We start from the raw sequence: 18889 nt of genomic DNA, 5'->3' as shown, positions 1-18889 counted from the left end.
TTCAGGTACTGTGGATCCAGAGAATCAATCAGAAACACTTTTTAAAGCTTTATACCTAACAGAATTCCATAAAAGCTTTCAGAGTTGTGGGCACACCTGCAACATCTTCCTCCAGGCACAAAAATATTTGTAATCTCCTGTCCTTCAAATTATTATCTTTGGTAAACCTGCAGCAGCTCGTGCACTACAGCTATTCCTTATAGGCTGGAAGCAGCTGTGCACTACCATACAGGCAATGGTCTTACACTATTCCCTACAGTGGCACCTGCTAGGCAAGTTTAGATTTCATTTTTTGCCAAAATAAATGTGTTTGAAAAGTTAACCTCACAACTCACTTAATAAATCCCCATTGTGGCCTCTCCCCCCAAACAAGATGATCTCAGATCTGTAAAATGATTTTATTCAGAGTACACAATAGTCCTGGAAGTCTCACAACTTTGGAAGAAGGAGTGAGTGCAGCTACAGCAATAGAGTTATGAAGGTACTATCCATGAGTAAAGCCAAAGACAGCTGCACAAACCCAAGAAAAACAAACACTGCTTTGTCACCGAGGAACGGCACTGCATGTGGCCAGAGAGGTACTCTACTGTCCAACAACCCTACCCAACCCCATGATGAGAGAATTTTCAAGAGTCTAGCTCCAGAAAAGTCAGATGATTTTACAATTTTAGGCTGAAGTTTCTTAACCCCTCCTGTTACAGCCATTCAAGTGCCATGGATTTTTCACAACTCTGGTGAGTAACAGCAGGTATAGAACACTGGTCTCCAAAGCTGATTCCATTTTCAGGCAGATGCCCTCCCAAAGAAGTCTTATTAGTGCTGCAAGATATTTCCTGGCAAGAACTGGACTTTGATATAAAAAGATTAAAGAATGTTCTGGAACTTCAACTGATGCATTTCTTTCCCATCATGGATGTTACACACGTGATACTGATGAACAAAGCAGTAGGTTCCTTTCCTCACCCGCCCACACTCCTTCAGTACCAGTGTCTTCCACATAAACCTGGCCTAGCTGATTGGCACAGGATTTCAAAGCAACACTCCCTTTTGAGAGTGAAGCTCAAAGCTAGGTCCATGGTTGTATCTGGATACCAGCGGTATGAGACATGGCTGAGGTAAGACATGCTTTTTAACTGTTATTTAATTCCAAGGTTCTGGTGCAACATGCGAAATTCCTCAATATGCTGTGGCACCACTGATTCCTGGAACCTGTGATTAGCTATGGAACCAGACACCAAAAAGTTTAAAGTGGGATGGGGGAGCAGTTTTTAACTAGTTCAGAGACCCTGATGCCCAGGAATATACAGGGTATAGAGCAGTTATGCAATCAACAGCCAGAACATGATCACCAGAGCCACAAATAGGAAGAGACGAGATAGGAACTGCTCATCCACATACTGGGGAGTCCCTGGAACAGCTGAAAAACAGGAAGTAAAACAGTTCAGTTCTTTCCCCTTCTTCAAGATGTAGTATATACTGCACATAGCATATTCACAAGTCTAGAGAGATTAGCAAGGAACCCACCAGCTGACAGACTGCTACTGGCAACATTTTTCTGTTACAGGAATGATTCAGACTGCCTCACTCACACTGGAAATTAGGAAGAAATGCAAAAGGTCAGATCCACAATGCAAGATTAGGGACGGGGACGGGACCCTACTCGAGCTTGCAGCCCTCACCAGAGATTTACAAAAGACAATGCTGAAGTAAGTCTACCTCAGCCAGGTATTTCTACACTACAAAGTTTTGCATCAGCCTTTCTCCTCCACACGAGGAAGCTACCTCAGAATAAGCACGTTATAAACAGACAGAAAATTTTAAGGGGAGTCTTATACCAGTAAAACTAGTGGGAAGCTTAAAGGAGCTGAAAACTAGTGTCCCCCTCTGGAACAAAAATACTGAGCCTGCAAATGAACAACAGATTAAAAAAAGGATTACCGGCAATCATTAATTTCCAAAAGCTGGATAACAAGGGATGGATCACTCGATTTCCTGTTCTGTTCATTCTCTCTGAAGCACCTGATATTGGCCACCATCAGAAGATAGGCTACTGGGCTAGAAGGACCATTGGTCTGACCCAGTAAGGCCGTTCTTATGTACTTATTTAACCCGAACCAGCACAAATCCACAGTCTCTAACTCCAAACGGACACACTCTTACGCAAGCAGATAGTACAAAGCAAGGTACAACTAATGGGCTAAATGAAGATGCCAAGGGGTATACAACTTAGCAGCCCTTTCAAGAGCTTAAGAATTCAGTTCAGTTTTCTCTCATTATTCCAAATGAAATACATGGACTGGGGCTCCTTTACTCTAAACACAGTATGGCAGACTATTGGCTAAAAGATTTATCATAGCCCTGGAAATCTTGGGCTGTAGGTTTTCTGCCCAAAACAGGCAGACTCTTGCAGTTTGACTACTGTGCAGAGGGACTGCCAAACCCTTCAGCTTTACAGGCTGTTTGGCAATCCTCAGAATGAGGCCACTGTACTAAAGTAACCCAACTGGTTTTACTCAATTGACAGCATTGAAATTAATTCATCAGGAAGTTATTTGTTGTAGCACATAGGTGATCATCTTGAAGATGAACTGCAAAGCAAAGAAAGTAGTGTTCTTGCTTTTTCTTCTTCTTTATGGTACATTAAGACCGATAACTTTTTGGGGATGAAAAAAGGTTATCATATTTTGTATATGTGGGAGTTTTCCTTCTTTTTAAAAATGCTAGAAATTCAGGTCTCAACTTCTCTGGCTTTCCTGGAGAATCTTTTGGAGGACTGGAATGGAAGCACTCAGATCACTGAAGGGGCTTTCCCAGTTCTCACTTGAGGGGAAGGAATGTTCAGTCGAACTGATTTAAAACATTTTTCTGTTAAAACCTGTTTAACCTGCAATGTCACTATCGCTCTCCAGTTCTTCAATCCTCCAAAAAGTCCTTCAGCAAAACAGAGAGAAGTCATAAGCTGGTATTTTCTAATGCAAAACCACCAGACAAACACCTTTAAAATGTATTTTATAGAATAAAGACACAGCAAAGGTTTTCCCTTTGTTGTTCACTCTTAAACGATTAGCTCTACAGTGCACCAACACTGTGTGCTCAAAAGGGTGTTTCCCTACATGTTGTTTCACTGGTTTACTTTGGCATACAGATAAGTTAGTGATTTAGCAGGTTCTTTGCTTGAAAGATACAAATTAATCTATATGAAATTTATTCTCCTGTGGGATTTTCCCAGATGGTGAGATGCATAATACCTGGTGGAGGCCGCCCATCATTTATGTTGAATGCTGTGGCAAATATACCGAAGGGAAATGCCCCAATTCCAAATGACATTTGAAAGCCACCATCTCCAAACCCAAAGCCCTGGAATCCCTGCAGAGAAGAAAAAAAATGGAAGTGAAACATACTGTCATTTATACTGCAAGACAGAGTAAAGCCAAATATTCCATGTCAATGGACTTCTTTAGGCTAAATGAGGATCACAATGTCTGGCAGTTTTCAGTTTGTGCCTGTATGGTCCCACACCTCACTGCAGCTCATGTTTGAGGGCTACAGGTTAGCAAATGCTAAATGTTTTTGTAATTCTCTCACCAGATATCTGACAATGTATCATAATTTATATAATTGGATATCACTTACTGTTTTTTTAAAAAAGCTTTAATTATGAGTCAATATTTGCTATCCATCAATCTAAAACAAAAGTAGCATGAAAAATTACCCAACGTTGCTCCTCGGGATGTGTGTAAAGTGCTGTGCACAGTCACTTTAAAATTGTGTTCCTATAGCACCATAGAAAGCTTTATGGGGAGGAGGGGGAAGAGTTCTTGCCCAAAGGAGCCTACAATATAGGTTATATACAACATAATGTGATGCAGGGAGACTTGACATCAAGGAAGGAGGAGGGAAGGAAGGGTTGCTTTATGATCCAACGTCACTGACTGACTGTAAAGGGTCCAAAGCAAAATTGCAGGGTTAGTCTAGCCAAGCAGAAAGATGAAACTCCTGAATCAAGGAACATTCAAATCCTTAAAATGGGTGCAATGTTTAGGAAACAACTAGTATGAAACAAACAATGATACTGTAAGGAATGGCTGTGGGAGAGCAAACTGTTACCCTAGTCCTAGACTCCACCAATCCACAGAAGATTGCCTTCTTGTCTCAGAATTATACCAATGGTATCAGTTCTGGAGAATACCCTAGTTTCTAACTGTCCAGCTTTGAGTGTACACAGAACTGATCCCAGTGACATAATACTTAGCCCTAGAGTTTATGGACTAACCCCTTGATTTGATTAGTAAAGATTTTGACTCTTCTGCCTACATTGACAGTTGTCTTGTCATCAACTCCCTACAAAAGGGGCCATATGCAGCAATGCTTCTTTTCATGGCAGCTCCTGCAGTTTCAGAAACTGGAGAAGCAGCACCACTCCTGCAATGTCTTTATGCCAGATTCCTCCAATTAATGGCAGCACTTGCTAAAAGGTTCTACCAAGATGCAGCAGCTGATTTAATAAGCAGGCAATGCTCCGCGGAGAGAGAACTACTTAGCTCCCATTTATTCAATGTAGAAGTGTTCCTTAGTCATACCCAGCAGGGCTGTTTGTTTGAAACAATGAGATATACGAGTGCTCTCTGGGGACTTGAAGCTGAATTACATGGAAATATGCAAGTGTTTCATCAGGTCATGCTCACTTCTTACTGTCCTAGGAAACTCTGATCTATCCTGATAACTGTTCCCCATGTACAGCCTACTATTTATATTCACTGTATTTACATACCTGGGCTGCTGTTTGCATAAACATACCCCACTCCATTTGGGATGTGTATACATAAACATGGTAAAGTAATGTTCTATAGTGAAGTGGGTATCAGCACACAGCAGTGGTCCCAAATCTTTTGAGGATCGCCCCTTCTCTCCTCCCCCCCCCCCCCCCCCCCCCCCCCCCCCCCCCGTCCACACACCCCTTGAGCTGGGAGCATGGCTGCAGCTCCGGAGGGCGGGAAAGGGGAGGAAGGAACGCAGACAGGGGTAAAGGGGCCGAGGCTGGGGCCCCAGCCAGGCTGTGGTGTAGGCTGGTAGCTGGGCCTGCAGTGAGATACGGCTCCACTCCCAGCCTTGCCCCCAACCTTGGCTCCGGGCTGGGAACGGAGCCACGGCTAGCGGCGAGGCTGGGAGCTGGCATGGAGCCATCAGCGGAGCTGCGCTGAGGCTGGGGCCGGGGCCAGACACAGGGCGCGGCTGGGGGCAGGACCGGAGCAGAGCTGGGGGTGTGGAGGGGCTGGATAGCACTCCCTCCCCACCCTCCACTGAGGCTGGCCTGGACCGGACCTCGTTGCGCCCCCCAGACATTCCTCCACGGCCCCTTAGGGTGGTGCGCCCCACACTTTGGGGATCTTTGGCATACAGTGACAGAAGCACACAGTGTACATTTCGAAGACACCTCTCATTTGACAAAAAGGAGAGATATGTCCAGAACCATTTTCAGAAGCACTGCACCACTTATGCGTAGGGAGCGTGTTCTGATTATGAAAGATAACATCCCCAGCAACACCATACTGTATGCTTTAATTGTAAAGTTTGAGTAAAGTTAACTCATGCTATAGAATGCTGAGGAATGGAGGCATCCACAACACAACATCAGGTACCAAGAGACGTACAATAGGCAATATAAAAGGATCTCCACAGTTGGTCTCCCTCCTCCCCAAATCCTAATCCAATCTTTCCACTTTAACTTGTGTTTTACTTACCCCTCTGTTCTCTGGTTCAGGTCTCTGTCCCTGTGGTCGTGGTGGAGTTTTTTCTCTGGAAAAGACAGCAGAGTTAGTATAAGCGTAGCGATATATGGTGTAATATTAGTTTCCTGCCCTGGCCAGTAAAACAGAACTAACATTAATTGCTCTTTCACAGATGTCCAGAGACCACTGAATTGTTGCAGCAGACTTGTGTGCAGTTAGCTTACTAGCAGGAGCCAGCAGGCCCACCAGTTAGTTGAACCTCCAGTTCCAAATCCACAAATTGAGATTCTACATTTCTGTGCAGCAACATCCTTGTTACATTTCACAATCAAGGGAGCTTGAAAACTGTGATCAGCCCAATGAATGTCCTGTCCAAGTTGTCCTAGTCAGGTAATATTTTGCACAATGTGCCATCTTCAGTTAGTAATTAGTGTTCAATTCAGTTAAAATAGATTTCCACAGATAAGCAAGAAACGGGGTGTGGGAATCCAGGCCCTGGGAGAGCCAGGATGTATTTGGCAGACATATCACCTCCCCTAAGTTTTGACCATCTCTTATCTGACACATCAACTGTATAATAATTAGGTTTGTGGTTTCCACAAAGAAGTGGCTGAATTTTGATTCCTTACCTGGGGTCCTGCTGCCCAGTACTACCCCTTCCATACAGAGGAATAACTTTATCTCGACTGATTCCTGCTTTACATACTGGACACACCTGCCTGTTTGGCCTGGTCTCTAACCACTAAGAGAGAAAAATAAAACAAAATAAATAAGGCACCTGGAGAACAATGGAACAATAACAACATGCAAATGTATCTCACACAGCCACACAAAAGACAGCCAAATAGAATTCTACAGCTATTCAGAAAAACAAGGAGGCAAACTGTCTACTCTTTGGAAATATATGGAGATATACCTATCTCATAGAACTGGAAGGGACCCTGAAAGGTCATTGAGTCCAGCCCCCTGCCTTCACTAGCAGGACCAAGTACTGATTTTTGCCCCAGATCCCTAAGTGGCCCCCTCAAGGATTGAACTCACAACCCTGGGTTTAGCAGGCCAATGCTCAAATCACTGAGCTATCCCTCCCCCAATGCCAAATGCCAAAGTGCCTCAGATTTGGGCAGTACTTGCTGTAGTTTAGTATAGTAAACTGCTATATCATATCTGCTGAACTGTACACTTGTAATTGGGCTGGGAAAACTCTGAAAACTACACTGTAGAAACAACCCTGCACCGGCCTGGGGAAGGAAGGACCAGTCGTGTCTCATCTCTAGTTTCTATGATTCTAACATACACAGAGTAGGGGTGTAACAGTAAGCGTGGCAATAGAAGTGCTTCAAGTTTTTAATCTACATACTAAGCCCTCTCGTCTGTCATATGTAACCTCTCCTCCCTGAATCACTAAATATTTGAGTGGTTAAGACCCTGAAAAAAAGGGACTTTGGGCTTATACTTCTCTTCCTCTGGAAAAGTGGATTGCAAATTATTGCATGTTAAGTTTCATTAGTGCACTCTGGTTACCCTGGAGAGAAGGAAGTATGCTTAGAAAGAGAAGGGGATATTGCAGCTTCTGACAGAATACCCTAGAGGACTGAGGGGGTTATTGTGTAATAGGAGCTGATGAAAGACAAAGTAAAAAGAAAACGATCTTACCTGGTGTAAACAAGGCCAACTGTTGGTATTCCCAGGGTGATTTGATAATAGGGCAGAAAGAGAGAAAGGTAAAAAAAATGTAGTTAGTTACTTAGAGAGTATATTGGGGACAGCAGAAGGTTAAAGAATCAGCAATATCAGTACCATAACTTTCAGAAGTTCAGTTTGTTCTAATGCAAAGTACAGCCAAAGTCAAACCTCCTCTGGCCCTTCCAGTTTATACAATCTGACACTAGGTTGCCAAATGGACAGAAACCACATCACAACTCTTGGTCCCTGTACTCTCACCATCTAGAAGTTCCACAGCCTTAGATATCAGCACAAAAAGCATACACAAAGGCTTAAATTAATCTTTCTGGGCCTTTTTGCACAGATTCTGCTCACTGATCCCATGAGCTCATGTCCTAGGCAAAGATGCAAATTAGAAAGATGCCAACCGTATGACGTTAGGATCTTAAGAATTAAGGGAGGAACACGTGGCTAAAATATTGGGAGGGATATGGAGAAATGTACATTATGCATCACGCTGTTAATTCTAAAATGGGCATGAAGTATGAGGAACAGAGTAGGGTTATTCTAATTTCTCCTTTAAGACACTTTACTTCAATTAAAGTCCTTGTGGCAACTTTAAAAAAGTCAAAATCAAACAAAAAACAGGCCACAAGATAAGACTACTTATCAAAAGACACTGCAATCAACTGCTCTCCAAGTGGTATAAACAATATGCAGACTGTCAATCGAAAGACTGGACCTTCAATCCTGGTGTAAAGTCACCCCACTTAGGTGGTTTCATCAAAAAGTTGTGATCACAATAAGGTTTCATTGTAAGAAAAGCCAGATAACAAGGACCTACAGCTGATATGTTGACACCAGAAACCAAATTCTACTTGCTTACACCCATGCAACCACACAGGTTTAACTGAGACCTGAATTTAATCCATAGTGTTTAAAACCCCACACAATTAGCAATATCAACCCTTGATAACTGTTACATTAAAAAAAAACATTGGGGAAAGATGGTTATTTCCTGTATCATTCCATCTTTCAACTACCCCAAAACTAACATTTGAGGCAAAAAGATACCCTTGCAGCCCACTGAAGTATTGTGGAAAAGCAGGGCAATCTACTTCAATGCTCAAACCTGGACAAGACACATGGGAGGCATAACATTTTCTCTGTGTTTGTGGGACATCTGCCCACATTGGACAGACGGTGGACCTGAAGAGCTAGTGCCACTGCCATGATGGTATGGGGAAAGAAAAATAACCTCACAACAAAAATGGGCTCTCTACAACATTTCTGCCAGCACTAGCAGTGAAAGGAAGCCTGGGGTGAGGGTGCGATTTGCCTTGGATTCCCGAGCCTGCTTCCAGGACAAGGTACAAAGCAGTTCCGGGTATGGGTGGGTTACAGAGGGATTTAGACCCAAACAGTGGGTGTGTGCCAAGCCAGAAGGCATGAATGAAAATAATATTGCTTTGCCAAATTATATTAATCAAGGCTGTGCAATTCAGTTTTTAGCACAACAATCCAGAGGGCTACCAAAAGCAAAACTTTAGGAGGCCAACAGTAGCCTGGAGTAACTACATATTTAACAGAAGAATGGATCTGGGGGCAGAACAGTAAGTTAGCAAATTTCTGTTTACAGCATTCAATTCCAAGTCCATAATCCCATTCACATTTTAAGATTGCAAGGCTGGACTTTTCATCTGACATTTAACCTTGTTACATCCTCGGCTCCTGGAGGATAAAAGTGTGTTTGTCCCAGACCCATATTCTGGCCTACCTAAGGAAAATAGAATACTGACCAGAAGAGGTGCCCACACAGGCTGATAACCGCATCCTTGGCAGTGTCTAAACAGATGTTGCATTCAAAAGTGCTGTCCTGATTAGTATTGTCCCCAGCACCATTACTACTGCTGCTGCCACTGGTCCCTCCAGTACTGGAGTTTTCAGTGGATGTAGACGCCGTGGGCCCTTTACTTGCCATCCTCAGGAATTAATCAGATCCAAGGACAGTAAAATCTTCCAACTGGAATCCTATGAGACAGAGAAAGAGAAATTCCACTTGCATTACACTGTTACATTCTTGTCCTATTTGAAACTGAAAGAAGAAAAAAAAATATTAAGATTACTTGCCCAAGGACCATTTGGATCCCAGATTCCAACATCTCAATTTTATGGTAGCCAAGAGGAGTCTTTTTTAGAAGTTAAGCGGTCTTGAATATCGGTCATATGGCCTAGCTGCTGACATCACCTACATTTTAAAATTTTGGGTGCACTGACTGGGTAGCACATTAAACCCCAAGGCTGAAAATTAAGACTGGTTTCCCATCTCCATCTTCTTGTAAATGTTATCAAACAGCAGTTACTCTTTGCAGAGTGTATTGTTGATACATGTACATTTAGTCATATGTGCTCTTCCCAAAATTCAGTACAGGGCACAAATGTTTGAGCACAGCCTGAAAAGGAGTTTAACAAAGGACCATGTCAGGAGACCTTTCTTCTAGAATTCAGTGAGGTTTACAAGAAAACTAAAGAGGTCTTTTTTATTCCCACACACACACTCTCAGGTTGAACATATAGGTCATTCAATGCACCTAGGATTTTTTTTACATCCATTAGGTCAGGTTACCAGGAGCCCGGGAAAAGAAGGTGGATGGAAGTGATCCTCGCACCAGGGTGGATTGATTTAAATCATCAATTTTAGATGTGTTTCACATTGGTATTTTTTAGTTATTTTTCTCAAGACAGGTTGATTCTCATTGGTTGGTAAAAATTAAAACATGTTGACTTGCAACTGAATGCAGCCTTTGTACTAAATTTGGTACTTCTTTTTGCTAACCATGAGATACAATATATCTATACACACTTATTTAAGCAATTATACAGCTTAATTTACATGTATGGAGATTCTTAATTTTTACATTTTTATTATGTTAGAAAATGGTAAATGGGGGGTTTCTTATTTACTAGATACTTTTTTTTTTTAAACTTGTGATTTGTGTCAAGCTCCTTTTGGTGGTTGATTGGAATTCACTTAAAATGCACAAACAAAAACAGCATTTTAAATAGAACTATCTTAAATGTACCGGATACATAAGAAAAAAAAGTTTATCAATAATGTTTTGCATTTTAAACTAGCTGATGTATTAAACAAAGGAAGCATTATCTGTAGTTAGTGAACGGAAATGAGTGTTTCTGGTCACCATGTCATTCAAGATTTTAGAACCAGTAGATCTCATCTTCTTATACCTGATTTTTATTCCTAGATTGGGAGAGGAAGACAAGTTTTCCTGCTTTTTCCTTCTTAACTTTGACTGAACTAGCTATTGAACTGAACTAGCTGAATAAACTAACATTTAAAAAGTTACTCTCTTGCACCTGCAGAAGAGGCTATCTGCTGTCAAAATCTGGTTTAGCACTTCGACAAATTTTGGTTCCAGATGCTTACAACCGTTCAGTGAGTCTGACTTTCTTTGAAACTCAGCAGAAAACATATACTGCTTAATATTTTTTGTATTTAATTTAAAATTATTTAAATATATAACAAGTAGTTTAGGCCTTAACATAGATTATCAATTTCAAATTTACCTAATTACATGTATTTTTTTAAAATATATATTTAATTTAAATTGAAAAATTCCGATATATTTATTTTAAAACATCCTTGTTTCTTATCCACCCTTCCCTCTCACTGCTGTCATGGCCCTGGGTGGAAGTGAGCCTTGAACATTTCTAGCAATTATGTTGCAGAAGCACCCAGTATACTGAGGACTGAACATCCCAGTTGTTTGTACAGCTCACATGCTCTTGACTCATGTTAATGTTACCTGTGCAGCACATATCGTGTATGTCTACTCAACAAGATTCTCTCTCTTTTTATTTCTTTCTGCTAAAACATAACTACCATAAACCTTAGTATGGGATTTCCCTGACATGCGAATCCGAAAGCACTTTACAGAATGGAGACAGCATGGGCACAAAACATGTACATCCCAGGAAACAGAGATATACTTTTACTGTCCAATACAAATACCAAAAGTCTACTCTGATTTTTAATCCAGAAATCAAGAACAAATCTATACCTGCTGAGTCAGTCACAATTAATCAAGAAAGAACAATTTAAAATCTTAGTCCATTGCACTTTACATGAGAAAAACAAGGAGCTCAGATACCAAGATGCTGAAAGTCTATCAATCATAGATACCCATATGAGAGAGAGAAACAGATGACTGTCTAAAACTTTCACAAGTCCACAGAAATTAATTATTTGGAAAGGGCAACTAGAACCTTTCATAAACTACTGACTGCATAACTTACCCCACAAGTACTAAAATGGTCACCTCAGCTTCCTGAGTAATGCTGAAGCACACACATGGAGCTGTAAAACAAAACTTCAGTCTCTCCAGCTTTTATCGCAGAGTTCTTTTCATACAATGCAATTCCGCTCCAGGACTAAAAAAGTGTCAAGCCTGAGCCCAATTAAAGTATTGCATCAATGACACCACAACAGAACAAATGGGGAAGGAGAAGAGATTTATTTCTACAGAGCTTTTTCACTCAGTTACATCATTTTGCCTGGGGTCCCAGAAGGACAGCTCAGTGTTCACAACTACTGTGCCTTAATGCACACTGCCTCTCAGCACTGCTGACTCCTAGCATTTCACAGCATGGCTTCATTTACCCTCATCAGCAAGGCAGTTTGCCATTGTTAAAAAAAAAAAAAAAAAAAAGCTTTAGTACAGGACAGGTGGAAATGCTACCAATTCCCCAACTACACATTAAAAAACAATTTTCACTGTTCTCATGCATCCTTTCTGCCAGAACCTTTAGCAGCATTAGCTTATCTTGCTCAGATAATGAATGTTTAAATGAACCCCAATAACAAAAAAATCAAAAACTGAAGCAAGAATGTTTAAAGTACCAGGATTCGCTCATGTGGTATTCTGCTTTAAATATTGGTTTAATATTTTAGTAGGAGGAGAGATGGGGGAAGGATTTACCCCTACAGATTTGGGGATCCATAGCATGAATTTTCAGACCTGGATTTAATGTTCTTTTTAAAGCAGATTTGGTCATAATGCAAGAGAGAAACCAGATAAATAAAAAGGTGTCATTAGTTCTGTTTCTGCCAATATCTTCCTTCACCCCACTTGAGCCGTCAGGTGACCCAGTTCAGCTTTTCTCCCACAAAAGCTTTTGTACTTTCTCCAATGCTGACCCATACTCCTGGAAAGAAAGACCTCCTCCAAGTCTCTCTTCAGTACCCTCTTTCAGATCTAATCCCCCATTAGGAATTCATCAATTAAAAACATAAAAATATTACAAACATAATAAACTAAGACAATAACTAGTAACCTTATAAGCATGTACTGTGCAAGACTGTCTCATTCCCACCCACTTGTCTGTTGTAATCTCTCACTGAGGCACAACGTGTCTTATTTAACCTAGTTTGTAATAAACTCTTTGGAGCAGGGAGGGACAATCTTATATTTGTCTGTAAAGCACCATGCAGACTCCTATGGTATTGTACAAACATTATTATTTATACATTTGAAATTAAAGTGAGACAGGATTTGATATCCATAGAGTAAGAAGCACATTTGCTCAATCCATAATAACTGGATCTCTTATGTTCTAACTAGAACAGATTCATAAGTTTGAGAGTAAATTCCAAGATGATACCACCTTCAGTCAACCACCTGAGCTTGTTAAAAGAAATGCTAGGCAGAGAAGTACACTTAAGAAAAATCAAATAAAACAGGCCAGACCCTTTTTGTATTTGATTTAGGGCTCAGATGAAGGAGACACCATAAGCACCTCAGGAGCCACAGTTGCTTTCAGGTTAAATTAAACACAAAAGTGTTTATTAAAAGTGGGGAGAAAGAATTGGGTGTACAAAGGTACTAATCTAGGTTTGCTAAACCTTTGCCCTTTTGACCAGCTCTTCAAGTCCCACTTCACAAATGCCAGGACCATTCAAGAAATTGAAGGAAGGAAGAAGGTGCAAGAGTTAGTTGTGACCTCATGGCAAGTTTTCAAAGATTTTCCACTTTTCTTCCCTTGTTCTTTGTTATCAAGACATTTCCATGAAAACAAAGTATTTGTTTCTTAAGTGTCCATCTGTTCCTGCTGTTTATTCCCCCATTTGAAGTCATCATCCTCTGTGATATCGCAACTGGTTGCTGTAGAAATGACGGATATCACAATGTATTATTACTTGACATGGGGAACAAACAGCAGGAACAGATGGACTGTTAAGAAAAAAGGAACTTGTTTTCATGCAGATGTCCTTAAATAAACAAAAGGGGGGGGGGAAGATATATGGGAAGGGATATAACATGCCTCCCTTTCGGTTATCCAGGGTTTTCTGGAGCCAGTCTGGTTGAAAGAGCAGATGAATATGTGAGGAGAAAGGAGGCTTTAAGAAGCAGATGGCACTCTGGGGCCTGAAGGTTCCATGGCAGTTGAGAGCAACAGATGGTCTAAGAGACTGAGGAGGAAATAATAGCGTGGGAGACTGGTGAGGTTTATGTGCTCATCTGTGCGCCTGCAAGAAGCAACTGAGGAGAAGATACCCACAAAATATTTAGGAAATATATTCTAAAGACACAGAGTGGAGTAGAGAAGTGGGGGAATGATGCACCAGGAAATGCAGGGCTGGAGCATCAGACAGTGAAAGAGACCAAGTGTATGGATCTAAGAGAAATGAGAGATTTTCTGGAGATATAGCGATTTGCCTCTGAAAACTACGAGGAACTTCACAGGGAAAAAAAAATCATGACATTTTAAATTAAAGCATCCAAAAATCTCAATGACAAAGAGCATAGATGGACAATAATTCAGAGTGCAGAATAGAAAGCATCAGAAGATAATGTCACCTAAGTTATAAATCATATTTGTAGGGTATATAAAATGTTTAGAAGTGTTTGCTTTATAATGTTAGTTATTTCATAAATATTAAGAATAACTGCTTTCCAATTGGGCTCTAGGTCACTGACTACATATTAACATTTTTAATTATTATTTCTCTTTGCTGCATATCTTAAATATGAGATTTAAAGGAACACTGTCAGGTTAAAAAACCTGTATAGAAAAATAAGATTCTTTGCTCCTTTTACTAATGTGTCACAGTGTTACATTACTAAAGAGATTACTAAAATTTAAAGAATTTTTCAAGTCTAGTTTGCTTCTCATGACAGATTCTGTTTTATTCAGGTTCTAAATTTCCCTCTGCTTGGACAATTAACATTTCAGGTTCACTTTCTTCTGATGTACTACCACAATATCACAATGTTTTTGTTGCAAACATGGCAATCCAAATTTTAAAATGATCACTTTTCATTAATATTATAGAAGTCTCAAGAAAATCTCTCTCTCGACACTAGGTTTAGAAGAAGACCCTCAGACATAAGACAAAATACAAATCTGAAACCTACAATGTGAGAGTTCTCTGAACTTTAAGTGTACCTAACATATGGTCACAGGTTACTTTTTCTGCAAGAGCTGACGTTTGCTGACAGCCCCATGAAAAACAGTAAGTTTATTTCCTGACATTCACAGCATGTACATTCCTGCTGAAGTAAAACTGTTAATTATTAAACATACATTTACCTAGTTGCCTCTTTATTCCCTTCCCCCATCTCTTGATAGTGAGTTGAAACATAACCTCTTTAGATAATCAGTCATGCATGTTCTATTCTCCTTTTGTGGTTTTTATGTTTCTGTGCTGTATATCCCTTTCAGTGTTAGATGAAGTGGTCCCTACATATATATATAGGCTGAACATCAATTTAAAAACCATCTTGCACATTAATCTACTACCAGGAACCCATGCAGCAATTCAGAGACACATTTAATTCACTGGGACTCTTCACAGACCTGTGCTAGAGGATTAGAATGCAGGACTGAGGCCTATGTTTAAAAAGTGATTTGGAATCCATTGATAGGAAATGTGCTATACAAATGCAAGGTACTTTGTTAGTATAAAAAATTATTGTGAACACCACGCATGTAAAAGACAAAGATAGCTTTGTTCTGTTTTACGCTCTCTCCCGTCCATTAAACAGATAGACTCAAACAGAACTTGGAATGAAGCCTATGAACACACTTCTTTTTTTAAACCCTGGCAAATCGAAGGGATAAAGAAAACTGATATAATCAGTTAGATAATGCCAGAAAAATATTCAGATGATATTAGATTATGTAATATGTTTTATAGGATTAAATCGGTCATAAATGTACTATGTGGACTAATTATTATAACTTTATAGGTTGCCAGGGGAGGTTTTATTTGAAATTAACAAAATACAAAAAAGCATATAAAGCAATCCCAGAGGGCAATTAAAATATATCAGAAGTTACTACATTTGAAGATAAGAACTAAAACCCAAATATTAATCTATTTATAAAGAGCCACATCTTTAATGGACACTTATGAAACATTTTAGGTCCCTGGGGAGAAAGAAAAAAAAATCTAACTGTAGAGAGCAACAAATAATGTTAAGAGGCCGAAGCACTTTACAAAGGAGTGTAAATTATCCCAATTTTTACAGATGGGGAAAACAAATAATTGTTTCCCTGCAGACACACAGGAAGCCAGAAGCAAAAAGAAGAATAGAAGTCTCCTTGCTATTGGACTCCTGCTCCAACCATTGAGCAGTACCATCTCCCTCAGTTGCAAAAGTAAAAATTACAAAGTCCCACTGTTACATGTAAACCTAAAATCTGCTATTCTATAATTCACTAAAGAAAAGACAAGAGTGATCTCATTCTGTTTTGATATAATCTTAAAACGTTTTGGACAAGAAAATCAAAGGATGAAATGGAAGAGGAATACAACACAGTCAGTGTTACAGAAAGAAGTGCAACTGGGACAAGCGACTCTTTACCAAATAACTTTTTACAAAGGACCCACCCGCAGAGGAGAAGGGGGAGTGGTTATTTCCCTCCTGAGTCAAGCCAGATCCTGGGACTAGGGTGACCAGACAGCAAGTGTGAAAAATCAGAACAGGGGTGGGGGGTAATAGGAGCCTATATAAGAAAAAGACCCAAAAATCGGGACTGTCCCTATAAAATCGGGACATCTGGTCACCCTACCTGGGACACCTGGTGCCATGTGCTAGTTTGGTAGAGTAAACATTAACAAACTGTGATTTCCAAGGCATTTTCTTGTAAGACTTATGAGTTACCCAGTTAATGGTCTCAGGTAATAAAAACTACTTGTAAACAGATGTAAGTTCAAAGTGTATCAGTGAGGAGACACCCCCTTGCACACGAACTGTTCGCCCTCCCCCACGGACGGACAAAATAAGAGCGAGAGGCGCCTGTCTGAGGAGCCAAAGGTTTCGGCTTCTCCTTCCAGCTCCTGACCACCTACTGCTAACTTGACAGGATGCCCCACACACCCACCCGATAGCTCAGCCCCACCCAAGTCCCCCGCCCCACCGACCCCCTTCTCAGCCCGCTTCCCGGCCCAGGCCTCAGGCCCGCCCGCAACCCCAGGCAGGGCCTCGAAGCCGCCCCCCGGCAGTCTCAGGCCCGTCCCCCCGGTGCTCACCTGAGAAGCAGATGCCGCGACCCCCACGACAACTACAACAGCCCCGAGACTCGGACTCCCAGCTGGCTCCAATCCGCGCTCCAGCTTCTCCTCCCTGGGCCGCCGCTGTCACCTGATCCCCCGGAAACCCAGCCCCGCCTGCATTGTACGGGACCAGCCCCTCGGCCGGCACACGGGGCCGCGGCATCAGGTTCCGCCTGACAGGGAGACCGGGGGGCAAATCTCATACGCCCTAAGGGATGGGACACGTAATCCCACGCACCGGGGGGAGCGGGGCGAAAGGAGTCCCGCTTCCACACAGGGGAGGGGGGAACGGAGGCTGGTTCCGCACACATTGGCCTGTAGGCTGACCAGATAGCAAGCGTGAAAACTCTGGACAGGGGATGGATGGGGGGGGGGGGGGGGGAGTAATAGGAGCCTATATAAGAAAAAGCCCCAAATATCAGGACTGTCCCTATAAAATCGGGACATCTGGTCACCCTGTTCCTAGGGCAGTGGAGCAGGGGTTAACTTAAGGTTAAACACCAAACAATGCTTTGCTTCTACTAAACTTAAGGAAACTAGACCACTGCAGCAGGCGTCAGTGTCTGGATTCCACACACAAGGGGCTGGGGTGTGGGAGAAGAGTGCAGCTTCTGCATTGGTCTACATACAGAGACAGAGGAGATGGTCTAAGCCATAGTGGTAGTCAAGCCAAGAAGTCAACACCAGTAGCAGATGTCTACCGCAAGATCCACAGCAAAGCTACAAACAAGCAGCCATGCTGGAATTTCCACTTGTATGCAAGTGTATTAACTAACAACACACAGTTAAGGTGAAGATGTATGTAGTATCTAAAATGGGGAGCCATACAGGAAACCAATTTTGATCCTGCCCTCTGGCATGGGGCAACACATCATGAGAGTCATTCACCCACCTACGCTAGTAGATTTGCTGTCTTTAGAAATTGGTCAGAGGAGGCAAACTCATTCATCACAGTTTTATGACACTTAAAGCAGCATGTTGAGATAACATAATGGTTTGACACAACATTAATGTTGCATCTAAGTTTCAATGCTCTGATGTAATATCGAACAATTAAGATGTTATATGGGCCACAAAGGTACTTGTGCGATTCTGAGATAGCCCTATTAAAGCTGGGATGATCCCAGAAAACTTGGATCACATAGCAACAATCACCATATAGCTACTGTCTCAAAAATTTCCTATAGGTTTTCATTACAAAATAAAAGTTTCTATTCTTATTTCTGTTGTTTTAAAAGCATAGAAGTAAGTTAATGTTCTCAAAAAGGTTGTCTCTTTGATTCCTGAGTGGTATAGTTACCACTCTTATCAGAAGGTAAGAGACCTAGGCATCACTGTGACAGCTCAACAAAATACTTTTCTTAATGCACAATGGCAGTTAAAAATAAATTAGATGTTAATTTATCTAAAGAATGGGATAGAAAACAATATTAAAAATATTGTGATGCCTTACAATTGGCAATTGTAATAAATGGCTACAAAGTATACAGTACGTCATGGGGAAAGGTCCAGAGATTATTTAAGCAGTTTAGTTGAAAGTGTCGGGCAGTGCAGTTCCTTTTGTGTTTTTTTTTTAACCCAGTTTTGAGTTTGCTAGTAAATTATGTCAGCCTATTTGAGATCCTTGGAGACTGTCTCCTCTGTATGCACAGAACAGTTATACAACAGGCAGTAACAATGCAGATTTATTTTACACTGCAGTACCAATGTGTTTCACCCCCCTTGATACAGAGTAGATACTGCCTACCTGAAATTTTTTCCATGTTTTACTGGATTCTTGTGCACCTTGTAACCCTCTTCCCATCTGCTTTTGAGAGGTAACTTCCTTCCACTTAACAATGCAGGAAAGGTTATCATATGAGATGGATCCTAGCAGACACTTTCTGGTCCCTCTGTGATATCAGAGTGCTGTGGATGA

The 18889-nt window shown here is 41.2% G+C and overlaps 1 protein-coding gene across 2 annotated transcripts; it reads right to left on the bottom strand.

Moving 5' to 3' along the window:
• Positions 1-367: 367 nt before the first annotated feature.
• On the bottom strand, positions 368-9375 carry RNF185 (ring finger protein 185). Of its 2 annotated transcripts, XM_065417822.1 has the most exons (6): positions 9194-9375; positions 7386-7404; positions 6359-6471; positions 5742-5796; positions 3249-3366; positions 368-1417 (listed from the first exon to the last, which is right to left on the bottom strand). In XM_065417822.1, exons 1-6 carry the CDS (start codon positions 9373-9375, stop codon positions 1320-1322), a joined length of 585 nt encoding a protein of 194 aa, XP_065273894.1. In that variant the 3' UTR covers positions 368-1319. The 2 variants fall into 2 exon arrangements, with proteins under 2 accessions (XP_065273894.1, XP_065273895.1); XM_065417823.1 differs by lacking the exons at positions 5742-5796; positions 6359-6471.
• Between the last annotated feature and the right edge of the window lie 9514 nt (positions 9376-18889).

The sequence above is a fragment of the Emys orbicularis genome, chromosome 16, assembly GCF_028017835.1.
Source record: "Emys orbicularis isolate rEmyOrb1 chromosome 16, rEmyOrb1.hap1, whole genome shotgun sequence".
NCBI classification, from domain to species: Eukaryota; Metazoa; Chordata; order Testudines; family Emydidae; genus Emys; species Emys orbicularis.
Note: the sequence above shows the minus strand (reverse complement) of the source record. Positions and strands in the feature narration are given on the sequence as shown.